The sequence below is a fragment of the Pyrus communis genome, chromosome 12 (genome assembly GCF_041283825.1).
Source record: "Pyrus communis isolate YQ-2024b chromosome 12, ASM4128382v1, whole genome shotgun sequence".
Classification (NCBI taxonomy): domain Eukaryota; kingdom Viridiplantae; phylum Streptophyta; class Magnoliopsida; order Rosales; family Rosaceae; genus Pyrus; species Pyrus communis.
The window spans coordinates 1,719,687-1,742,685 of NC_142576.1; the positions used below are offsets into that span (position 1 = coordinate 1,719,687).

The 22,999-nt window shown below is 34.6% G+C and overlaps 2 protein-coding genes across 4 annotated transcripts; one reads left to right on the forward strand and one right to left on the reverse strand.

The window, feature by feature from the left end:
- The first annotated feature begins 2,322 nt into the window (after positions 1–2,322).
- Positions 2,323–9,027, forward strand: LOC137709742 (uncharacterized). 3 transcript variants are annotated; one of them, XM_088680762.1, is made up of 9 exons: positions 2,323–2,749; positions 3,229–3,379; positions 3,461–3,544; positions 3,644–3,820; positions 5,625–5,814; positions 6,379–6,470; positions 6,616–6,728; positions 8,026–8,107; positions 8,469–9,027. In XM_088680762.1, exons 4-9 carry the CDS (start codon positions 3,713–3,715, stop codon positions 8,640–8,642), a joined length of 759 nt encoding a protein of 252 aa, XP_088536888.1. In that variant the 5' UTR covers positions 2,323–2,749; positions 3,229–3,379; positions 3,461–3,544; positions 3,644–3,712; the 3' UTR covers positions 8,643–9,027. The 3 variants fall into 3 exon arrangements, with proteins under 3 accessions (XP_088536888.1, XP_088536890.1, XP_088536889.1); XM_088680763.1 differs by lacking the exon at positions 2,323–2,749 and adding an exon at positions 3,034–3,108; XM_088680764.1 differs by lacking the exon at positions 3,461–3,544.
- A 1,857-nt stretch (positions 9,028–10,884) lies between these two features.
- On the reverse strand, positions 10,885–12,275 carry LOC137745434 (uncharacterized). The gene has a single exon (XM_068485399.2). It carries the CDS (start codon positions 11,997–11,999, stop codon positions 11,007–11,009), a length of 993 nt encoding a protein of 330 aa, XP_068341500.2. The 5' UTR covers positions 12,000–12,275; the 3' UTR covers positions 10,885–11,006.
- Positions 12,276–22,999: the final 10,724 nt, after the last annotated feature.

A 22,999-nucleotide genomic window follows, 5' to 3' on the forward strand; every position in this document is an offset into this window, starting at 1 on the left:
GGTTTTGAAAATCGCCGTGAGCGGAATCAGTGAGCTTCTCAGGCCCTCTCCTCCTTCAACAAAACAACCGGGTAATTTTTTTTCCTAATTTACCCTTCCCCTCACTTTCCACTTGTTTCCCCATGAAATGAACAAGGATAAAAATGGAGAACTATAAAAAGTTAGGAAATTTAACTAAAATTGAAAAATCACATTTTTACACTAAAAAATCAATTCTGATACTATGCATTTTACCTTTTATTTTGTCCTTATCGTCAAAATTCAAAATTTTCAAAGCATTTTCATTAGTTTTCCTTAAAATGTTCTTCACAAAACTTTTTTTTTTTTAATCGAAAAACACTTAGACAACTTTTCTTATCGTTAAGGATAATTTTTTGTATTATTAGGATAAAAAACAAAAAATGAGTCACACTTCACGGTTTTGAATTGAAAAATGTCCTTAATAATAAAAAATTTGTCCTTAATGCTAAAAAAATTGTTTCTGAATAAAAAAGTATGTCGAGGAGCTTTTTATCCTCTAAAGATTCAATCTTTGGGATTTTCACTCAAATTAATCTATTCGAGCATTCGTTTGTATGTGAAAATTTGAGAATTTGGATTAATTCTATGTGAAATTGTTGAATATGATGTTTTAAATCATCCTTAATTGTACAATCTTCTTGGCAAAGGTTGTTCCTTTCTAACTTCTTCTAGTGGTTATGAGCATACTATATAAAGTCATGAACCTTCAATATTGGTCACAATTAATTGTCTGATAAATTTGGTGGTGAAGCGAGCTCCTTGGATTTTGCCTCTTTTAATTTTGGATAAATTACATAAAACTACCTTAATTATTAGGTCAATCACAGTTTCATATCTCATCTTTAAAAAATATCAATGTCATACCTCATCTACAAATTTGTTACAATTTCATACATTCCGTCAGTTGTCTGTCAATTCCTCCGTTAAATGATGACGTGGACACGAATGGAGTGAATGACAATCAAAGATGAGTTTTTAGTTTTCGGCATTGATGATGTCGTAACGATTCTCAAATCTGATTTCGAGAATGCGTATTTCGTAACAGTTACCAACCTATACTGTTTGAATGAGACCTTCCTTGTGCATGACTCTGCATATATGAATGTATCGTTAACCGATTGGTTTCAATTTTTTTTTTTGTGTTATTTCACACTTCTACTTTGTGTTTGGTAAGAGGGATTTTCACTTCTGCAATTTATACAGAAGATTGTATCTTCGAAGATCCAACTGTTAGATTTCGAATTTTCGAGGCAAGAAAATTCTGCGGTTCTCTTTCGTTTCACTTCTACTTGATATAAACTGCAACATGCAGATATGTAAAAATATGTGTCTGCTTGTCATACACTTCGAATTCGATTGCATGCTCAATGTTTCCCCTACTTGTTTCTCTTCCCTGGTCATAAAGTTTTTGGTCAATCCGCTAATTTTCATGGTCTCTGGCTGGAGTGACATACCTACAGGGCGTCAATTTTTATCGGTCTTGCGGGATTCTTTGTAACTCCTAGCTGTCTGTTCATCGTAACAATTTTAATCGGTCTGCAGGACATACCTAAAACTTCCATGGAGGCCTCTCATTTGCATCGATGGAGGTACGTTCTATGACTAAGACTACAAGTTTAAAGTGAGAACAAAAGTGCTTTCATATGCTGGATTATTGATCCTTAACATATGGGAGTTTTTCCAGTAATCGATTTCTGTTTTCCGCAATCGGTTTAACAGATTATAAGGCACGCCGAGACCAAGAGCTGGAATGTCTCTGGCCACCTGTTCACACCTGCTTATGGAAGATCCAATGACTGAACACGGTAAGTCTTCAAACTTCGAACGAGGTTCACAATCATTTTACGTTAAGATCAATAGGAGTTGCTAATCAGGACCACCACGGAAAGACCAACATTATGTTCACTGGTACTGGTCGAACTTTCAGTTGTCGACATTCGATTCCGTAGTTCCAACATTTGAAGTCCTGTATCTCGGCGAAACTTGAAAGTCTGGTTAGATTTTGCTTCTTTTGATAGTACTAGACCTTACTTGGTACGTTTTGTTATTGGTATATCTTTTGACTTGTGCCAATGTAACGACGTAGGGGAATCCAAATGTAAACATTACTTTAGTCTAAAGTAGGAGGGGAAATCGCACTATTCATATGAACAGTGTTTTGGAGGACATTTCAGTTAATTTACAAGATTGCCATTCAGATGCTTTAACCAGTTTTCTCTTAATTTACAAAATTGCCACTCAGGCTTAAGGGCCAATTTCCAGCCCTTGGCTGCTTCTCAGCTTTTGACTCGGCAGGAGAGAGGAGGGGGGGACATCACGGCTGACAAATTGGAGAGAGACGATCGCTCCCATTTTTGACTCGGAGACAGCTGGGTGTGCCTGTGGCAAGCGGAGAGAGGGGGACAGAGCGACTACAGAGGAGGGAGACACAGGGCCTGACAGATTGGAGAGAGATGGGAGCTACGGGTTTGGACTGAGTGAGAGAGATATTTAGGTGGGTGCTCTGACAGGATCCATGGGATTTTCTCCCATTTTAGAGAGAGATGGACAGGGAGAGAGATACAGAGCGGAAAGCATAGGTGTGTATTCTTTGGGTCTTCCGAAAACGCTAGAAACCTAAAACATTCTCAGCTGCTCTGCAACGGGTTTGCGACTTCGATCATGCGTCCTACAGTCCGCATCGATCTCTTCCATCTCTGCTTCGTGATCCCTTCGATCCCTTCAAGAGGTAATTAAATCTCACTTCTTTGATTCGTACCTTATTCTCACTGTTTTTCTCGAATTGTTTGTTTTTCTTGGATATTGTTGTGTTTCGATCCCAAAATTTTTCGTATTTGAAGGGATCTTATTTCTGGTATCTGATTTGTGGAGGGTTTTTTATACTTTTAAACGTGGGGTTGTGGGTGTTTTGTCCAGGGAGCAAAATTTATCTGGTTAGGCTTTTTCCCTTTGAAAATTAATAGATGTTCAAATTCGGAACCATGAATTATTAATTTATTTGTTGTTGCGGTAATTTAGGACTTGAAAGCGAGGCAATCATGGTTAGATTTCATGTGGTTCATGAAAGACTCGGTCAGGCTTTAGAAGGTTTGCCTGATGAACTTTACCTATCAGATGAAGTTGAGGAACAGGCATATACATATATGTCCCTTTTATCCATTTTCAAGCTAATGCTTCCCATGTGTTATTTCATTTTTTTTCACACAGATCTTTTTTCAATTCAAACTATTCTCGCTTTGCTGCACACGTTTGATATAAGTCCGTCTGGGTTTGACGAGATTCAAAGTACTTCTTATCAAATTGGTTGCACGGACCACTACGAGGTAGACATCCTCCAAACCCTCTACATAGCATTGAGGTAAATCCCACTTCTGCTCTGCTTCACAAATTATTTGTTATTTTCCGTAATATATTTTGATTTCTAGAACTGTAATTTCAGATTATTGCCCTTTCGGCTCCTCGCCCAGTGCCTCAAGCCAAAACCAAACCCAGCTCCAGTTCTCTACAAATCAAACCTCACAAAGTAAAGCACTCTGATTTCGTTTTTTATTTCTGGTCCAGTAACCTTAGGTAAAGCGAAGAACTGTATAAATCCTCATGCATGTGGTTTGTTCTTTTGCAGAATCCGAGATTGGAGGTGATAAGTAGCTGGTTTTAGCTTCTGAGGCAGACACTTGAAGAAGGAGCAAAGATGAATGCATTAGTGGCAACGAACAGACACTTTAAGTTTGCTGCTCGGCTTTTGGGATTGGACTCCAAGCTTGAGAAAAGTTTACTTATACCATTTAGGGAAATCAAGGTAATTTTGCATATAATCTCCCTTATGTATATCCCTTACTCTTAATTATAGGTAGATTGTGTGTATTGGTTTTGCCCCCTTTTTTTCATTACCCTTTTATTTGTTGTTGTCCTCACCCTGTGAATCAAATGCTGAGTTTTTTTTTTATCCTTCTAAAATACATTATGCATCTGGTTTTTGTTCATTCACATATGATGCACTGTTAATCGTTTCCTAACAAATCTGTTTATGTATGTTATTTTCTGTTTGGTTTGATTCACAGGGATAGCTTTTTTATGGTTGTTGTTGTTAGAAATAGATTTAATTTTTTATGCCTTTGAACAAACCCTGTGAATCAAATGCTCTGTTTTTTATGCTTTTTTATGGTGGTTGTTGTTGTTGTTGGTTTGTTCAAAACAATATGTTGTTGTTAGAGATAGATTTAATTTTTTATGGTTGTTATTTTCTGAGGATCATTCATGGTCACCATTGAAAACAAGTGTGATTTGTTCTTCACCATCATATTTCAAATCAAAATTGGTTCTGTCATTAATAATTCAAATGATCAGTTCTTTTATTTCAGAGCAATATTTTTTCTTTATCGGTTTATGTAGATTGGGTAGCGTTCGATAGTTGATGGATTGATGCCTAGAATCCTACTACTAATTTTGAGCTACAGTCTTGACCATTATTTACAGCAGAGATGTTGTTTTGAGATTAAGAGACCTTAGGAAACTATCATACAAGACTATAGTTACAATTGAATATCGTTTTGGAGTTCATAAGAGGAATGTGTTTATGGAAGTGAATATCTTCTTTTTCAATAAAAACAACAAATATATTGATCTTCAAAACCAGGGTTTAGGGTAGACTGTCGTTCAATGTATAGAATTTTACCCCTTTTATTACTTTTTTAATATTTCAATCCTCTTTCAGAATACTAATCCGTAAACTTATTAAATTTATTCACCAGGTCATTTTTCCTTCAATCCCGAAGTTCGTATTTCAGGAACTTGGATGGTTGGACACATCACTTCGCCCTTTAGCTTTTGAGGTATATTTATTTGCTGTTGTTATGGTGGAATGTGCAATCGTTATGTCTTAAGTTGAGCCTGGTTCTTTAATAAAAACAACCAAATGTATTGACTTTTGCATGTGTTTCGCGTGAGAACACCAAGTTGTGATGTGTTTGCATAATGGTTTGAATCTGTGCTTAGGTTGGTTTGAAACTCAGGTTGGGTTATGGTTTTGTTCAATTTTAATTTCATTCTTTGGTTTTAGTTTCTAATGAATGAAGAGAATCATTCTCAATGACTACTATAATGACATCCTGTATAGCTGCTATTGCATTGTCATGCAAAACTTCACGCTTATTGGTGGTTAATTGTAGGTATATGTGACATTGTCTTTTCAATTGGTAAAAAATCTTCTCTAACTTCTGAAAATTCATGGTCAGCATTGAAAAGAAGTGTGATTTGTTCTTGGCCATCATATTTCAAATCAAAATTGGTTCTGTCATGAATAATTTAAATGATCAGTTCTTTTATTTCAAAGCAATATTTTTTCTTTATCGGTTTATGTAGATCGCGTAACGTTCGATAGTTGATGGATTGATGCCTAGAATCCTACTACTAATTTTGGGCTACAGGCTTCACCATTATTTACAGCAGAGATGTTGTTTTGAGATTAAGAGAATTTCACTTCTGCATGAACTTTGTGCACTTTGAAATCTTTATTTTGGGCTCATTCTTATAACATCTTTGGAAATATTTCAAAACTTGACTCCCTTTTTCTTAGTCATGATTGCTATTATCTTTTTAACCAGGTCATGAGAAAAGTTAGGGTAAGCATGTACGAGTATCAGCTGGAAAGCATGTTTGTTCACCACATGAGGCGGATAATTGTTCAGATGTATATGGATTTGCTTTTGTTGGACTGTGCTGCTTTAAAGTTCTGGATTGGTGCTATCAGTGAAGATGCCCCCCTGTGCTGCGTTGGGGACTTTCTTGATTCAAGTATTATTCACTTGGTTTTCTTATTTTCTTACAAGTTTTCATTTGAAAAAAAAAAAATTGCTTCATTCATATGCATTCTATGTTGCTACTGAGGTTTACAATTTTTTTACTTTTTGCTTTTTATTTTTCCTCCTCAGGTAATATTTTCCTTTTACTGCATATTGTATCTTCTGTTTGGGAGTGCCTCTGTTTTTTTAACTTGCTGAGAATGCCTCTGTCAAAATTTTAAGGGCCTTTCTTTGTTTCATCCAATCATTTTCTTCATTTTCTATGTCCAACTATGAAGCATTTTTTTTTTATTGATATAAAGACCTTTTCTTTCTCCAATTATGCCTCTGTCAACTCTTTTTTATTTAAATGCACTCATTTAGCACTCACATTTTTCTGATAGAGTAGATGAAAAAGAGGGAAACATGGCACTCACATTTATCTGATAGAGTAGATGAAAAAGAGGGAAACATGGATTATATATGCGCCTTCACTTTGTTTTCTTATACGTCCTACTGTTATGAGATTAAATTTAACAGACATCCATACTAACAGCTTCGGTTTTCAAATTTGTAGAAACCAGCTGTGATCTGTTGCAAGAAAGACTCAGAAAAGAAAATACCTCTACATACCGAAGATTATGTCCAACTTTAGCATGCTTGAAACCGGTATGCTATGCCATCAGCTGCTTCTAATTTTGTAAATAGTTAATACTATCTTAAAATTGAAATGCCAATGATTCGAAGCTCATGACTGAATTATTATAGTTCTGTAAGATTTATTGAATACTTTTTTTCAAACTGTCTCTCGCAGCGGAATCACCGCCACCAACAGCTATGGCTGCGCAGTTCGTCGTCGTCCAGTATTCCTCCGAAATTCAACTCTCTCTTTACTCTCTCCGACTCAGTGCGTCTCTATTCTTCCAGGTACACCCATATCTATATCCCAAACGACTCTTTATATGTATCTATTTGTTAGAGAAGGCTTTTGCCCTTTGGGTTCAATTTTATATGCTGTCTGCGTTGGATTTGATGTCTTCTCAGTCCTTATTTTTTTTATCCAGCAATGGAGCTTGCATTATCACTTGAGAAATTGGCAAATGAAAGCTGCTTCACTTGCAGAGTGTAAAACATTCATTGTTATTGTATGATGTCTTCTTAATATAAGATGATTAGGTGTAGGTGATTATATTTTGTACCAGTAACATGGGTTGGTTGGTGTTATGAATTAACAATTATGTGATCGTGAGACAATTGTGCAAAGATAAAGTATTGGATTGGTGTTTGGTGTGGGTGCAAGTTGTGCCGGATTAGTGCTTTGGAGCATCATTTTTGAAAAATCATATGGTCAAGTCAGAGAAAAATGTTAGTTACTTGCTTATATACTGTAAGGATGCTTGGGCTGGTATATGTATTTCCACATATTGTATTGGCAGCCACAAACATTTGTGTTTTATCCGGCAGTGTGATGCCATTTTTATCCCAACAGGTTCTGGAAGTGATCTCTGTTTCTGTTATCAAATGTGTGTAGTTTCCTATTTTTTTTCTTCTTTTGGCTGGAAAGTAATGGAGAAGATAAAATTTGAAAGACACAGTTGTGGTAATCCTTGAGATAAAAGTAGATGATCCAAGTTTTACTACATATATTTCAAGGAATTAATGTTGGATGCAAAGAACAATGTTACAGTTTCACCATCATGCGTCCGAATATTGTAAGTTTGGGACTTAACCTAAGGTGTAGTTAGCAAGACCACTTACAAGTTATAAATGTTTTTTTTTTTTTTTTTTTTTTTGGGGGGGGAAGCAGTTGAAAAACTTGATATCACCTTTGCATTTGTATGTTATCAATGTAAAGATTATTCTTTTGATCAGTTAGATGTCAGTTTTATAATCAATGCTTTGGTTAACTATAAATCCACACACCGTTTTCATAAGATTTGTTTTTCTGCCAACATGTTAATTTTGCTCAATGATAATGCCATAATTGGAATATTTTTTATAGAAATGATGTAATGGGTTAATCTGAAATTTCGAACTGAACTCTTACATGACTACTATTGCACATGCTCCTCTTTTTTGGTTGTTGGGTTTTATTTTTATTTCATTTTTTGGTAAATGCAATTGTTGGTTTTGCAAAGAACTGACTTCTATCTTATTTTTAGTTCTCTATGCATGTAGTTTCACCTTTTTTGATCTCGAGTATCTAGTTGGCTTTATTTATCAGGCCCAGGGTTGTGATTCTGGATGCTGACATGATTAACCACACTTGGTGCGGAGAAATGCAAGCATGTTGCAGCGTATTATGGGTATATTGCTACTACTTTTTTTCCCCCTTTCTGTAAATGATACTAGATTTTAACCAAGACCAGATTGTATCAAACAAAAGCATTGTTTTCCAACTGGTATAAAACAAGATTCTTTTCCACCAAAAAAAGACTAGGTATCCATATTGTATCGTTATTTTCTTTATAGTATAAACCTGTTGAATCAACCATAGAATTGGTTTTGGAGTTTTCGTTTGATCAGAGTGTTTTTTTTGGGTGAAAGTTTTAATCGATGAGACTCGGATGAAAATGGAAGAATTTCTCTAAGAATCAGACCCTATGCATTCTTACTGTTTAATGCTGAGAGTTTCTATTATGTTATATTATACTGGAACCATTGCAGGTTTACTTCGACTACATGAGGAGCTTCAGAGTTGAATTTGATGAGTTTTTTGAGGAAGGAATGATATCAGAAATTGAAGTTGGATTAGGTCCATGTGGAGAGCTATGGTATCCTTCTTATCATGAACGACATGGTTGGAAATATCCTGGTATTGGTGAATTCCAGGTACCTTAACAAATGGTGATCCCTCCTTTCATTAGTGGCATGCATAATAGCTAGGGACTGACGGTTATTTATAAATGTTTAAGTTAATAGCCCTTCATTCATCTGTGGTTATGACCTTAAGCCTGTAGCTCATTTGATTTTTTACTTCTATCTGAACTTTGAAGTAGTTCTCTGATTCAACCTGGTTTAGTCGATCCCCTTTTGTCGCGATGCCAATTTACGGTTCTTATCATGCAAATTGGTTGAATGTTGCTTCTGTTTCTTATGAAAACAGAGAATTTTTTGCAACCACGTCTTTTGTAATCAAGAAAGTTCAATTTTGTCCTGTTAATTGTACAATGTCTTTTCATATCAGCTATGTTGAATGTATATAAAAACCAAGCTGCTTATCTTACCGACCCTTTTCACTCATCTATTCCTCTGTCCATTCATGGTTATGTTTAATTTATTCAGGTTAAATGTGTCTTATTCATGCAGTTTAGGCTGGTGCATTCAAGTCCCAACGCGCGGGCATATTTTCTAGTAATACCTATTCCTGTATGTGGGCTTTTGTAGATGCCGAAGTTTATAGTTGCATATTATTTATGTCAATCAAAATTCTGTCTAGTTCTGTATAGACTTCTTCAATGCTAAAATATACTGGAATACACGTGATTTGGTTGTTATTTTGTTCCATTTCGGGCGCTTTCTACCCTTTAGCATCTGGCCAAATAATGTGCTGTGAAAAACCACCACGAAATTTTCCCGGCAACTTTGTGCTTGTAACTATTGCAGACAATTGCAGAGTCAATAAATCATATTACAATATTTACCAAGTAAAGGTGCTAAATTTTTCAATTTTATTTGCTTTCTACAGCAGAGAAAATAAGAGATCAAATTTTTGTAGTGCTTATGATGATAACAAAGAGAAGAGATCCTCTCCGGATCTCTTCCTCCAAGACCACCAGATCAAATGATTCAAACCTTTGAAATTTCATCTAACAGCCCACATGTTTTGATTTTTTAAAAGTTATAATAATTTTTTATCGTTAGATGAAATTTCAAATATCAGAATCACATTATTCGGTAACTTTGGTATAAAAGATTTGAAGAAGATCTCTTCTCGATTACAAGGGGGCAGAAGTGTACGTTTGCAATGATGAGCTCCTCATGTTCTTGTAGATGCATTGAAAGCTCCTCATGTTCTTGCGCAGAACTAAACTGTAGGGACAGTAAATTTGCAATGAGAGCTCCTCATATTCTTGCGCAGAAAGTCGAGGCCTTTTTGTTAAAGTGCATTAAAAAAGGCTACTAGAGAATCCTAAGATGAATAGGCTTCAAAATTTGAAAATTATAGTGATTAGACTGCATTTATACTTTATATGTGTGCGTAATTACATTGATTAGAAAGAATTTTTTTTCTCTATACACTCGAGCGGGTGTGTTTATAATAGAATATCACTTGTATATAAACAAAAATGCATATAGACTTATATAAAAAGTAGAAATGATTTCAAGATGCTTTTGGAAGTTCCTTTTTGTTTTGCACAACTTATTTTGTAGGTTCTTATTTTTTAGGTTTTTTAGTCAAAATGATTCATAAGATTTGCGTAACACATCACTTTGGTACATGAGATTAAAAATCAATAGAAATGGTCCCTGAGATTGTTCACCATCCATTATTTTGATCATTCCGTTAAAAACTCTCTTAAGTGTCCTGAAGCTCATGGTTGAAAGTTTGGGCAATTTTCAAAGCTTCGTAACTCAATCATTTTTTAACCAAATTCGACCCATAATATATCAAAATGAAGATAAGAAAGTGTAGAACAATATTATACATATTTGGAAGACCATTGGTTACCAGAGATGGCCGGAAAATAGTCTGAAAGGTGACTGGTTTGCAGGAAATCTGGAAAACTCGCCTAAAACTGGGTAAATTTTAAACGTTCATAACTTCTTCAATACTCAACAAAATCAAGTGATTCAAAAACAAAAATCATATTTCTTGATGAGATAAAGAGAATGCTAACTTTCTTGATGGCTAAATCTCCATGGTTTGGCCAGAAAATGGCTTGAAAGTGTCTATCTTGATCTCAAGTTAGCCTCTTTTTAAAAAAGAATAAGGTTTATGTCACCTTTTTTTTCCGTGTTTTTTTTTTTTTGGCACTATAAGAGGTAAGATTTACATCCGCATAAGTAGATGTAACTATTTTTTTATATCAATAAATTTTCTCGAGATTCTCAAAAAACAAAAATAAGGAGAGGTATGTGGTGAAAGTAGAAAAAGAATGTTCGGATGTCATTTCCAAAAGGAAAAACACCAGAAATTTACAACATGAAGGAGTAATTATTTCCAATTTCAAACCATCACAATGGAATTTAATAGATAAAGTGTCAATCCCTCTTCCAAGCATACAACAACAGAGAAAACCCTCCATTACTACCCCATGACCTAGTTGATGAAGAACACGAACTCCTCCCCCCATCACTACTTTCCTCTGCCCATTGCAGCACGCTTGAGCACGATGGTGATGGAGACAGCGATGCAATTGACGGCACTGTTGTCGAAGCAGTCGACATTGACAAGCTCTTCCTCATCAACTTCTTTTCAGGACCTACCATTTCCGGCCACACTCCACCATCGCCGACTTGAAATACAAACACACCATGACCGTTCCCATTACTACCACCTTCATTATTAACCCAATTGAAGACATCCCAATAAAATTCAAATTCTACTCCGCCAACAAAAATCTTCTCATTGCCTCTGAATTTCCAAGCCAACCTTTTGACAACCAGGCTTGTTATTCCATCTACTTTTAGTCGAAGTGTACCTTCACTGCACTCTATTCCAATTTCGTGTTTGGATCCCAAGAACTGAGCTCTGGATATGTAATTCCTGTGTCCAAACACATGTTCCCGCCTTGACAGTAGTGCTGGTTTGCCGAGCTTGTGAGTTGGAACTAACCCTGATCGCCTCTTCAAATCGTCCAGAAGATCCCCAAGAAAGAATTCAAGCCTTGCATTGCAAGAAATGGCGATGTAGAAGCATGACTCGGCCTCGGCGGAGTTGTGAGTGAAGTCAGCCCGGGTGAAGTCCCAGTAGAACTTGATTCTTTTGTATTTGCTGTGGGTTAGAGAGATGGATTTGGAGCCCGGTCTGGTTCGAAAGAATGAGAAGGTTGATGGGTTGAGGGAGACGGTGAAGGAGAACGAGTCAGAGGCATGGATGGTGAGGGAGTGAGAGAAAAAGGTTTTGGACCAGGTGAGAGTGAGATATGTGGGAGAGTTGCAAAGCTGAGTTTGGTATATGCAGGTTATGAGGTTTTGGGGCACTTGAGAGGTGCTTGAGGGTGTGTTGGGCTGGCTGAAACATGCTGGGATCATGATGTTCCAATTTTGGTGTTTGTTGCTCAAGCCATAAGCAGTTGGAGAATTGTGTGGGAAGTTTTAAGGTGGGGAGAGAGAGAGAGAGAGAGAGATTGTGTGTTTGGAGGTCTAAAGGGTTAGTCTTTGGCTTGGTACTGATGGGGAGTTTGGGATATTGAGGCTTTGCTACCTGCTATTTAGAGTAAATAATAAGAGCTTTTGGCTTTTGGCTTTTGGCTTAGAATGTGGTTGTGGCTTTGAATCTTGAATGATAAAAGTTACAAGAGGATCCCATCATCACAATCATCAGCACCAGTAGCTAAGCCTTACATTCATGTTATATCCTCCTTAATTTGCGCCTTTGACAGACTTTTAAACTCTCTCTCAGGAATGGGAGTGAGCTGGGTTGCACTACGGTTTCAGTTGGGTCACAGTTGCAGGTGACTTCTGGACCTTTTTTTTTTAGTTTACTTTAAGGGTAAGTAGGGCTCTTTTTTCTCTCTCCCTATATATAATTTGTTTTTCTTCTTGTTTTGCCGTCTCAAAAGGAGATTTTAGAAGATGGGGCCTTGGGGAAAGGAGAGAGTTCCCCAACCACTTTTGTATGGTAGCTTCAGTTTCAGTCAATCAAGTGGAAATGCATCAGATGATATCAAGATGACGACACACCAACGAAACACGGCAAGTAGATTGTAGGCAGCAACTTCTTGTATTATTACAAAACAAAAGTATTGAGCAGAAATACAAGTAAATAGAATGGACTACAAATTTCTAATCCAAAATTAAACGAGATGACATTGAATGTGAACAAGCAATTAGTCACGTGCAAATAATAGTTTGATGTCCTTTTATTAATGTTGTAATGTCCTTTGGATTATGTTTAAGATGAAAAGTTTGTAATCAGTTTCATTCAGTTTGTGTAACCTTCCCATGTTGATCAAGATGGCAAGACACCAATATTGGTGTCACTGATGAAACATGGCAAGTAGATTGTAGACTGCAACTTCTCGAACACAAAAAAACATGATATTTTGCTTTGATTTTCAACAACTAATCGTTTTGAATGCCGATGAGCATGCTTAATATTTAGCCAAATGAGGACGAAACAAGTGTCTCTACCCTAGTGATTCAGTGCGGCGCCTAACCTAGTAGGGTGGTGCAGTTTTTGAGGCAGATTTTAGAAGCAACGGGTCTCTTGGGTTGCACGCTGTTTTGGCAAATTCCCAGCACAATCCCGATCTCCCAGCCAGGGATCGTTCTTCTTTTTAGGCTGCATGGATTTGATCCATGTTTACCAAAATCTGGTTAAGCTACAACTAACCTACCTAGTTTACGATCCAAACGAGGAGAAACTAGAAAATCTTGGATGCGGGGAGCCATGCTATGTCATATGTTCGTCCAAGACACAAACCGGCCTATTTTGATGAATTTGAATGCAGGAGTCTCTCGTATGTGTTTTAGACAGACAGTTGATAAAACGACACCCGCACTTAAATACCCCAAAGAATTATTAACATAATTCATGTGCAATATGTACTTTTGTGCCTATACTTCTATAAACCTAGAACGAAGGTTATAGTTCTGCCAACTATTTCGTAGAGAAAGAAAACAATGTTCGAAAACCAGTCTTTTATAATCTTAGATTGTTTTACCCAAATTAGTTTCCCTCCGTATAGGAAACGAACTTCTATATTATGGGGGTAATATCATGTCTTGACATTTCTTATTACAGATAATCATGACATTTCTCATCACGTGCGGGTGATGTATAACAATCTTCCTAAATCTTTCATTACATGACTTATAGATCTTTTAAAAAATATGTTATTTTATCTTGTCAATTTCGTGATCTTTATACTATGTAGTATTAAAATAAAACCATATATTGTTGTTAAAAGGATCGGCGAACGCTAAAGTAATAAAAATTGCTCCATATATACCATCTGAAAAATAAAGAAGTATTCCAAAATTTTCAGTTTCACATCTTTTTGCCTATGAATATCTTATGCCAAGCATCATTCATTTACAATCTTTGGTAGCTATATGTATAGAAAATACCATAAAATAAAAAGATCATGAAAATTAATTGATCTCAGCTATTTGCATGTTCTTTGCCTTTTCATGTTCAGCAGCCCTCATGAGGAGGCTGCAATGTTCAAGCGCCACCAGCACGGGCGAACCCCCGATTCCCCACGCCACTGCGACCATTGTCTCAGCCAACAGAGTCTTAAACTTTGACCATCGATCACACCATTTTTATCCGCATCGAATCTGTCGAATATTTCATCAACTTTTCACAAATATTTTACCCATGGTGTTCAAACCTCAAATTTTGAGCCTTGTTAAAGAATGAGCTTGTCTTCGTTCTTCACTTTTGTGAAAGAGCATTGCTATACTCAATCATCTATTCTATTTTTCACCCACCTTATAACTAAAATAAACATAAAAAAAACAATATAAAGTGAGTGAAAATTTTGACAATGAGTGAGCATAATAGCACACTCAAAAACATAAAGGCAGATGTGTCGTAAAAAACTTGAGTAGTTTCATTTTCACAAGTCATTTCACATCATCCAAAGCCCGTTATCAGTAATACTACTATGAATAATGTTGGTGACATCAAATTTTAAAATCAAATTTTATAAATCGGATGACGTGTTTGCTGATGATTGGATTATTACTTAAGTATTGATTAACGTGTTTATTTTTTTATTGATGACACATCACATCAACAAAGAAAGTTGCATATACCTTATACAATCATGTACGCAACATTTATTTTTAATTTGACATTGAGAATGATACAACATTGACTGTGGCAACTGAAATGGTTGCAGAGTTGGATATCACTGATCCTGATGAAATCATAATAGTAGATATGATTGATGGGGAAATTTCCCTTTTGATACTAGATCGGTAGTCAGGACCAAGGCCAGTGGAAGCACCCTGGTTTGCTAATCAAAGGTTTTGTCACAATTGCGTTTCTAATCACACCTCTGGTGGTTCCATGATGGAGTATCTGTCGAACCACCCTAGCGCCAAGGACTTGCAAGCTATTTAATGTTGTAAACACGTTGTCCTTCAATGCACGGTTGTTTGAGGAGATTACATACCAAGCAGATGAGTCTGAGCATCATGTGAGAAAGGCTGCACCAAAAAATCAAATCCAATTACAGTACTAAAAAATTTGGGGATAGCAACAACATGAAAGTTGTGAACTTAGTTCAGTGGGCTTGGGACAAAGTCATCCTGACAAATAATATGAGAAAATGGATCGCTTAGTCATAGTTGAAGATCGCAAGATCCTAATTGGAAAACACTACAACATCGGGCAAAATACATGCCAATCTCTAGCTTCTTCATTGCCTCAAGTTTTGCATTGACTTTCAGAAGCCCAACGTTGTACACGACCAGCTACGATCGATTGGCCTCGAACGCCTGGCATTTGATCACACTCGTTTGAGTCGGCTTCGGCAACCCCCCAAGGCTCCCAATCGTAGGCACGTGCAAGTCTTTTGCATCGAGATTACTGATCTCTGAGACTTTTAAACCAAGAAAGACGGTAGAATCAGCAATCATTGCACCAGCGGCGGTCGTGTGCTCCGCTGCATAAAGATGTCGGACTCGTTTATTATGGCAGATATTGCTTCACAGTGCAGATCATGGTGAGAAATCTTCAACTTTTGGAGTGAAAATATATTAATGGCTTTTCTTGGTTATAGTTTTACTTTCCCAAACTCCTAGACCACAGTCCAACATTTTATTGTTGTTCCGACATTGCTTACTGCCATAGCTTCATTAGGTTAAAGTAGTGTGAAAGAAAACACTTATCAGTATGCATTCAAAATCAAATACCTAAAAAAAACTCAAAGTGTGTACTAAAAAGAATCTGAAGAAGTTTTTTATATTGGTAGACAATGCTTAAAAATGTAACCAAAATGAACTTACCTACTAATTTTCCCAAAACCGCTCATCCCAAAAGTGCTTGACATGCAATCCTCCCTTTTCATTTTTTTTTTTTTTTTTTTTTTTTTTTTGTGTTTCATCGTCTTCTGACTGTATTAATGTGGTACTTTGAATCTCCCAAGTCAAAAAACAACTTTCGTATTCTTTTTTTTTTTTGGGTTGATAAAAAGTTTAGGGGAGGTGAGGTGAGGTTACTCATCCCAGTACTAGGACATTTTACAAGCTTTTTTTACGACTTACAGAGCCTATTTTTTGGTTTTTACCGATTGCTCATCAAGAGAGATTGACTACAATGGGACTCAAACTTAGACTTTGATCTAGCAAAGAGAACGATCTTTACGAATTCAACCAATTCTTGTTGACAACTTTTGTATTCTTTTTCGAATGCACATGAAATAGGCTTATTAGAGAAACACTTTTGTATGACTCACTACACATTCAAATTTAATGATCATGACAATTTCCATGAATAAGCACTTTTGTATTGCTCACTACAAGCCTATTTGCATGAGATGAAGACTTTGATTTTCTTATCATTTTTTGGCACAAAATCCATTCTAATTTGTAGAAAACAATTTTGGATGCAAAGTTATTACAGGCCCATCCCAATTTTTATGAAATATTAGGCTTAATAAAAATTGTTTTTGGGCTGAACAATTTGAGTATCATCTTTAGCTTCACAACTTTAGGCCCAATAATTAATTACATCCATTAAAACCGTCTTTGGTTGCTAAATTTAAGTTGAGTAGATTAATTTTTTCAGATCGAACTTACAAATTATGAGAGGTGTTACCGATGCAAAATAAGTACATTAATCAACATTTAAATAATAATAAAATCATCAACAATCACATTATATAATTTATAAAATTTCATCTAAATAATTGATCTTCTTAACATTACCAGATAGATAATAATAAGAAGCATTGGATCCCCACTATGTACCCTAACGCCCAAACATCACACATGTCCATTTGGCAACACAAAATTGAGTTATCCCTATGCCAAATTTCTAACATTTTTGTTTTTGGTTAACATAGATTCCACGTGTACCCCAGCCATTGGTACAATACTGCCCTACCCATGCATACCTCCATTTTTGTAACTTAAAATTAAAGGAAAACTAATGAAAAAGACTTGAAAACTTTGAGTTTTAACGATAAGGACAAAATAAAGGGTAAAGTGAATAGTACCATAATTGACTTTTTAGTGTAAAAAAGTGGTTTTTCGTTAAAGTGAACAGTACCGTGGACTTTTCGGTAAAACTCCCTAAAATTAACGAATCTAACGGGTGTTAATAGTCTAGCAAATCTGTGGGCAGTTTGATAATTGTCTTCGGTTCTCACCAAAATCAAGTTAAATTTTGAAAAATTATAAAAGTAGCTTTCAGATTTTTATTTTAGAATTTGAAAACTTACAAAATCAAGCTGAATCTTCAAAAAAAAAAACAAATTTAAACAGCAACCGAAAAGAAAATAGCCATCAAATCGTTTCCAAATAAGATAAAAAATAATTATGACTGATTTTTAATGAGAACGTGGTTTTATTTTGGTGGTCAGCAATGTTGTCACCATATAATATTTTACCACAATGATAGAAAGTTATTATACTTATAAATAATGTGCGCGTTCAGTTCCTACAAGTGTCAAGAAAAAAGAAAAAGATCGAGGGTAATGACAAAAGAGTGAAGCGATTGGTAATTCTTGGTGAGTATACATCTTGGTGAATTTGACTACAAAAAAGGTTGTAGGTATTGAAAGAGAAAGGAGAGCGTGCACGAATATAAGTTTAAAGTCCAAGTCTCAAGTCTTTACGCAAGAACATTGTATAAAATATAATACTTTTTCTTGTAGGGGTTGGTCTTGAATTTGTAAACAAAATGATCTTCTAGAATTAGAGTTTAGCTTTTGGATAAATACAATTTTTAATCCTTTGGAAAATACTCTAATTTCTACCTAGCGACTAAGAATTCGACTATTTCATGAATTAATATGGGTATGCAACTACAAAATTTCAAGGTAAATGGAGCAATGGTCACTGAATTTTAGTTCCATTCGAGTTTTGGTTCTTGAACTAAAAATTCGTGAATATTAATCCATGAACTTGTTATAATGTGAAGCAATGGTCATTTTGATTAACTCATTAGAATTTCCATCCAAAATAAAGGGTTTAAAGGGACAAACAATTGATGGAAATTCTAACGGAGTTAGCAAAAAAAAACTATTGCTCCACGTTATAACAAGTTCCGAGACCAATATACTCATGAATTTTTAGTTCAAGTACCAAAGCTCTCTAATTTAGCCAAAATTCAGGGATTCTTACTCCAACTTTCTCTAAAACCTCTCATTTCTTTACTACAAATCGAACATTATTTACTTTTGTACTTGAAGTTTTACGTTTGATCTCCTCGTCCAATTTTATTTGTATATAAAAAAAAATTGTATAAGTTTTGCTAGATTAAATAGTTTTTAGTCGTGACTCATGTGAATTAAAATTTTAATATATCAAAGTTGTGTTAACCAATGCACGTGTTTGGTAGTTTGGCTTAATATGTGCTCTACGTTATTTTAATCCTCCCAAATATTAATTCAACCAATGTATAATGGACTGATTGTATATTCTAATCCCCTAAATTTTGTTTTTTGTTTGGTGTACCAATCCCCTGTGATTTTCAAATCTCTCCGTTCTAAAAGTAAAAATAAAAATCCAGTCTTGTGGCTTCTTATTTAGCTAAAGGTTGAGATGAAAATTTAAAAATTTATTGAGACTGATGTACATACATTTTTTTTTTAATTTATAGTCACTTAGTATTACGGTGTAATGTTTTTTCTCTTTACTTGTAAGTGTGAGGTCTTATATTCAATTATCGCTAAAGGCGAATTTGAACCACATCATTAATAACTCATTGTCAGACTTAGCTCATCCCCTTAGCGTAGATAATATTTTTTGTTAAAAAAAACTACAAATTTATAATATGGGGCTGAACCCGTCGCACTATTTTTGCACAACTTTTTGACACACATTTATATAGGTTCACTTCATAATGTACTTCAACGATTCGAACCATTTATCATTTATGTCTTCTCTCAAATATCATGTCTATAAAAAATCACCCATTTCTAAAACCACATGACCGTTGGATTAAGGGTTTGGAGTTTCTTTATAGAATCGTATTCGTCTATTTTCTTCACTACAAATGAATGTTTTAAGAGTTTTGAATTTGTCTAATTTTTTATAAAAATAATGTTTTAAAAGATAGACTGCTCAGATCATTAAAATACATTACAAAATAAACCTTATATAAACATGGGTCTAAAATGCATAAAAAAAAAATAGTGTTACAAATCCGCTAATTTATAAAAATTAAGGAACTTTAACGAAAAGCTCCTGGTACTATTCACTTTAACGAAAAACCACATTTTTACACTAAAAGGTCAATCTTGATACTATTCACTTTACCCTTTATTTTGTCTTTAATTCTTATCGTTAAAACTTAAAGTTTTCAAGCTTATTTCATTAGTTTTCTTCAAAAATTATCTATCGGAAAGTACTCTTTTTTTTTTCTTTTTTTTTTTTTGGAAACTTCTATATGAAAGTACTGTGTTGAGTTTTGGAGTCACCCTTTCGTATATTGTTGACTTGTCTTGTGTACGGCGTTCCTGGATTCAACGTCAACTAGTCAAACTTGGGAATTTATGATTCAATATAAATAATATATATAATTATATATTACCTTTTCATAATGTGTGTTAATCATAAATTACAAATTTCTAATCTCTTTTTTGATTGCTAATAAAAGTATAAAACAGAAAAGTCGTCCATAAGGCACTACGTAGTTTAAAAAAAGAAGATCAAAATATAGAATATATGCAGTAATTTGAACTCAAGTCTCTCTGGTCTCTATCATAAATTTAAAAACTAAATACGAAAAATGGTGTGTGACTTGGCTGCGAATTTTTTCCGGGGATCGTAAGAATTCTGCGATCGTGACCATTTATCGTAAATCATACAGTCAGTTTTGGTTATATACTATTTATATTTAATTTTAAATTTTGAAATGATTTCTAACTGCTCGATATACGATGAACAGTTACGATCATAATATTCCTATGATTCCCCGAAAAAAGATCCTCGTAGGATCATTTTCCGTAATCAAGTATTCTTTTCCGTACGAAAGCTGCATAGTGCATTGTTATTTTTTTTATTTGAAAATATGAAAGCTGCATGACACTAGCTGTATAAATTAAATGGGATCTTTTGATATGGGTCCAAAGTAATTTAAAGTTGAATTTATTTCAAAAGTCATTAAAAATTGGACCTATTTCAAAAGATGACCTATAAAATTGGACTTATTTCAAATTTTTCCTAAATTTATAATGTAGGGACGATCTCTTGCCAAACACTGTCGGCAAATACTACATATTATATATGTGTATGTATTTGCTGGAATAATATGTCTGCTCAGTCTTTGGATGCCCTTAATAATACCTAAAATTAATTAAAATAATTATAGGAGACAGATAAGCCTATAAGTAGAGATCCATTCCGGAACTCAGTATACGGAATCCAACTATCTTCATTAGTTCGTTCTGCTTGTCCACCTCAGACTAATCAAAAGAGGGCTCTGATTTCACACAAGTCAAGGATTCATAATTCTTGATCCTTAAGCTCCAGACATTAAGGTCCAAGGAGAATTCAAATTCGTTTTATCTCATTTTCCATGCATGCATGGCTTTACTAGTGATTTGATCTTACCTCTTGGGGACCTAATTAAGAGACAACATTAACCTAAAAATGCCTAAATAAAGAAGCACTGAATTATGTAGACGTGAACGAACGAAAAACAAAGTTTCTGCATGCGATGGTACACACCCAGTACGTGGTTGTACAAAGAGATTGTAGCCTCACTCCTTAGCTAAACCACGTGGCCAATCTTTTCCCTGGTTGAAAATGTTGCCTCTTTAGGAACACACGATGATATGATCGTAACGTGCACAAATCTTAAATGAAAGTATTATGTCGGTTATAGAGTAAGTATGTATCAATATTGCTCAAGTGATGTGTTGGGTCAGTCGGTCAAGCACGAGTGTGAGAGTCTTCCGTTACTGATGTGAGTCGGTCGTGCCAAACCATGTTTGATCATTGTGTTTTGTTCATGAATAGATGTAGCGATAACCAAACACAGATAGCTATCTCAAGTCACTTCCATGTCCTCTATTATTTTCTAACAGAGAGACATACATAGACCCTAATGGTTTAATTAATTTATAACTTCAAAACAAATATTCATGATCTTTGATTTTTACATGATGCATTATTTATCGAACTTGAGTTGGATTCTCTCCCCTTCCTTTTTTCATTCCCTCTTTTCTTAGCTTTCTCTTCTTCTTTCTCTCTCTCCAGAGAAAGTAAAACAGGATGAAAATGTGGCTTAATCTTGAGCATTAAAATAAGAGGGGAGAGAGGAGAGGGGAAAATGGGTGGGGAGAGAATACAAATCTGATTTATGGATCATTTCGTTCAGATTTCCTTCAAATTAAGAATTTAATAAACAATATTTACATTACTCATGTGATTTCCTTAAGCATGTTTTTTTTCCTATACAATAATATTTTGCATCAAAAGAGTGAAAATTTGAGTTAAAATACACAATGAACTAACATAATAAATTAATATTGTACTCGTCATTCACGCAAGTCGTAAACCCAAAGCATGTAAATGATTGAAGTATCTTTTGAAATTAAAATCATTGGAAAACTAATGAAAAGGACATGCAAATTTTAAGTTTTAACGATAAAAACAAAATAAAGGTGAATAGTACCATGATTGATTTTTTAGTGTAAAAATATGGTTTTTCGTTAACGTGAACCGTACCGCATACTTTTCGTTAAAACTCCCTAAAATTATTTCAATGCAGTTGAGTAGCCTGCTGGTAGTTAATTATTCTTTTTTTTTTTTTTCATTCTCATTAATAATACATTTTAATTTTAATTAATCTAATATATATATATATATATATCCTCCAAGTCTCAAGGAAGCAAGCCAACCATGTGGCCAATAGCCAGAAAATAAAACAAGTGGCATTTTGAAAAGGATATCACAACACAATAGCATATGCGTTGTAACTGTTTAGGTCTGACAAAGTCACATGAAAATATATGCGAGTCCAAAACCCTAGCCATGCGCACTGTCTTTTCTTAATTATCATTTTGTTTTTCTGCAAATTTACCAGATTCGTGATTTCTCTTGTGTATATACGTACGTATTTTGTAAAGTGCAAAATAATATTTACGGTAAAGGTAATGTTAGGATGACCATCTATTTAAATTATATTTTACTTAAGTATTGATTAACGTATTTATTTTTTATTGATGACACATCACATGATTTTCAAATGTGTTTAAATATATGATATTTCTAGCATTATCTAATGAGCGGATAAAGTTTGGAGTGATAATAGATTGGAGGTTATGAGATATAAAAGTCCATTAACAACATTGATTATCTTATTAAATAAAGAATTGAAAAAAAATCTACTCCATTAACAGATGAAGAGACTTTGATGTCTATCCAGCATCTACAAATCTTGACAAATGCTTCCCAACTCAAGAGATGGATTCTTCTACCATATTATTTATGGTCTGAAAAATGCACTAACAAAATTATGAGACGTTCACATAAAAATAAGGAAGTTTTAACGAAACACTTTCGATACTGTTCATTTTTAACGAAAAATCATATTTTTACCTTTCCTGGTACTATTCACTTACATCTTTATTGATCATTTTTCATTAACACTAATTTTTTTTTAAATTTTTCGTTAGTTTTTCTTAAAAATAACTATTATGAATTCAACTACAGTAAAAGACAAGAAGAAATTTCGTCAACCCTCATCCTCTTGTGACGCTCGTGTGATATACCAAACTCGAAACACACGGTGTGCGTAATTTTTTTTGCTCTCAAATCAATTAGTAATGTTTTCTTCAAAATATATTCATAATCACTTATCTTTTGTTATGGTAAAAGAAAAGATTTCTAGTCATTTCAATTTC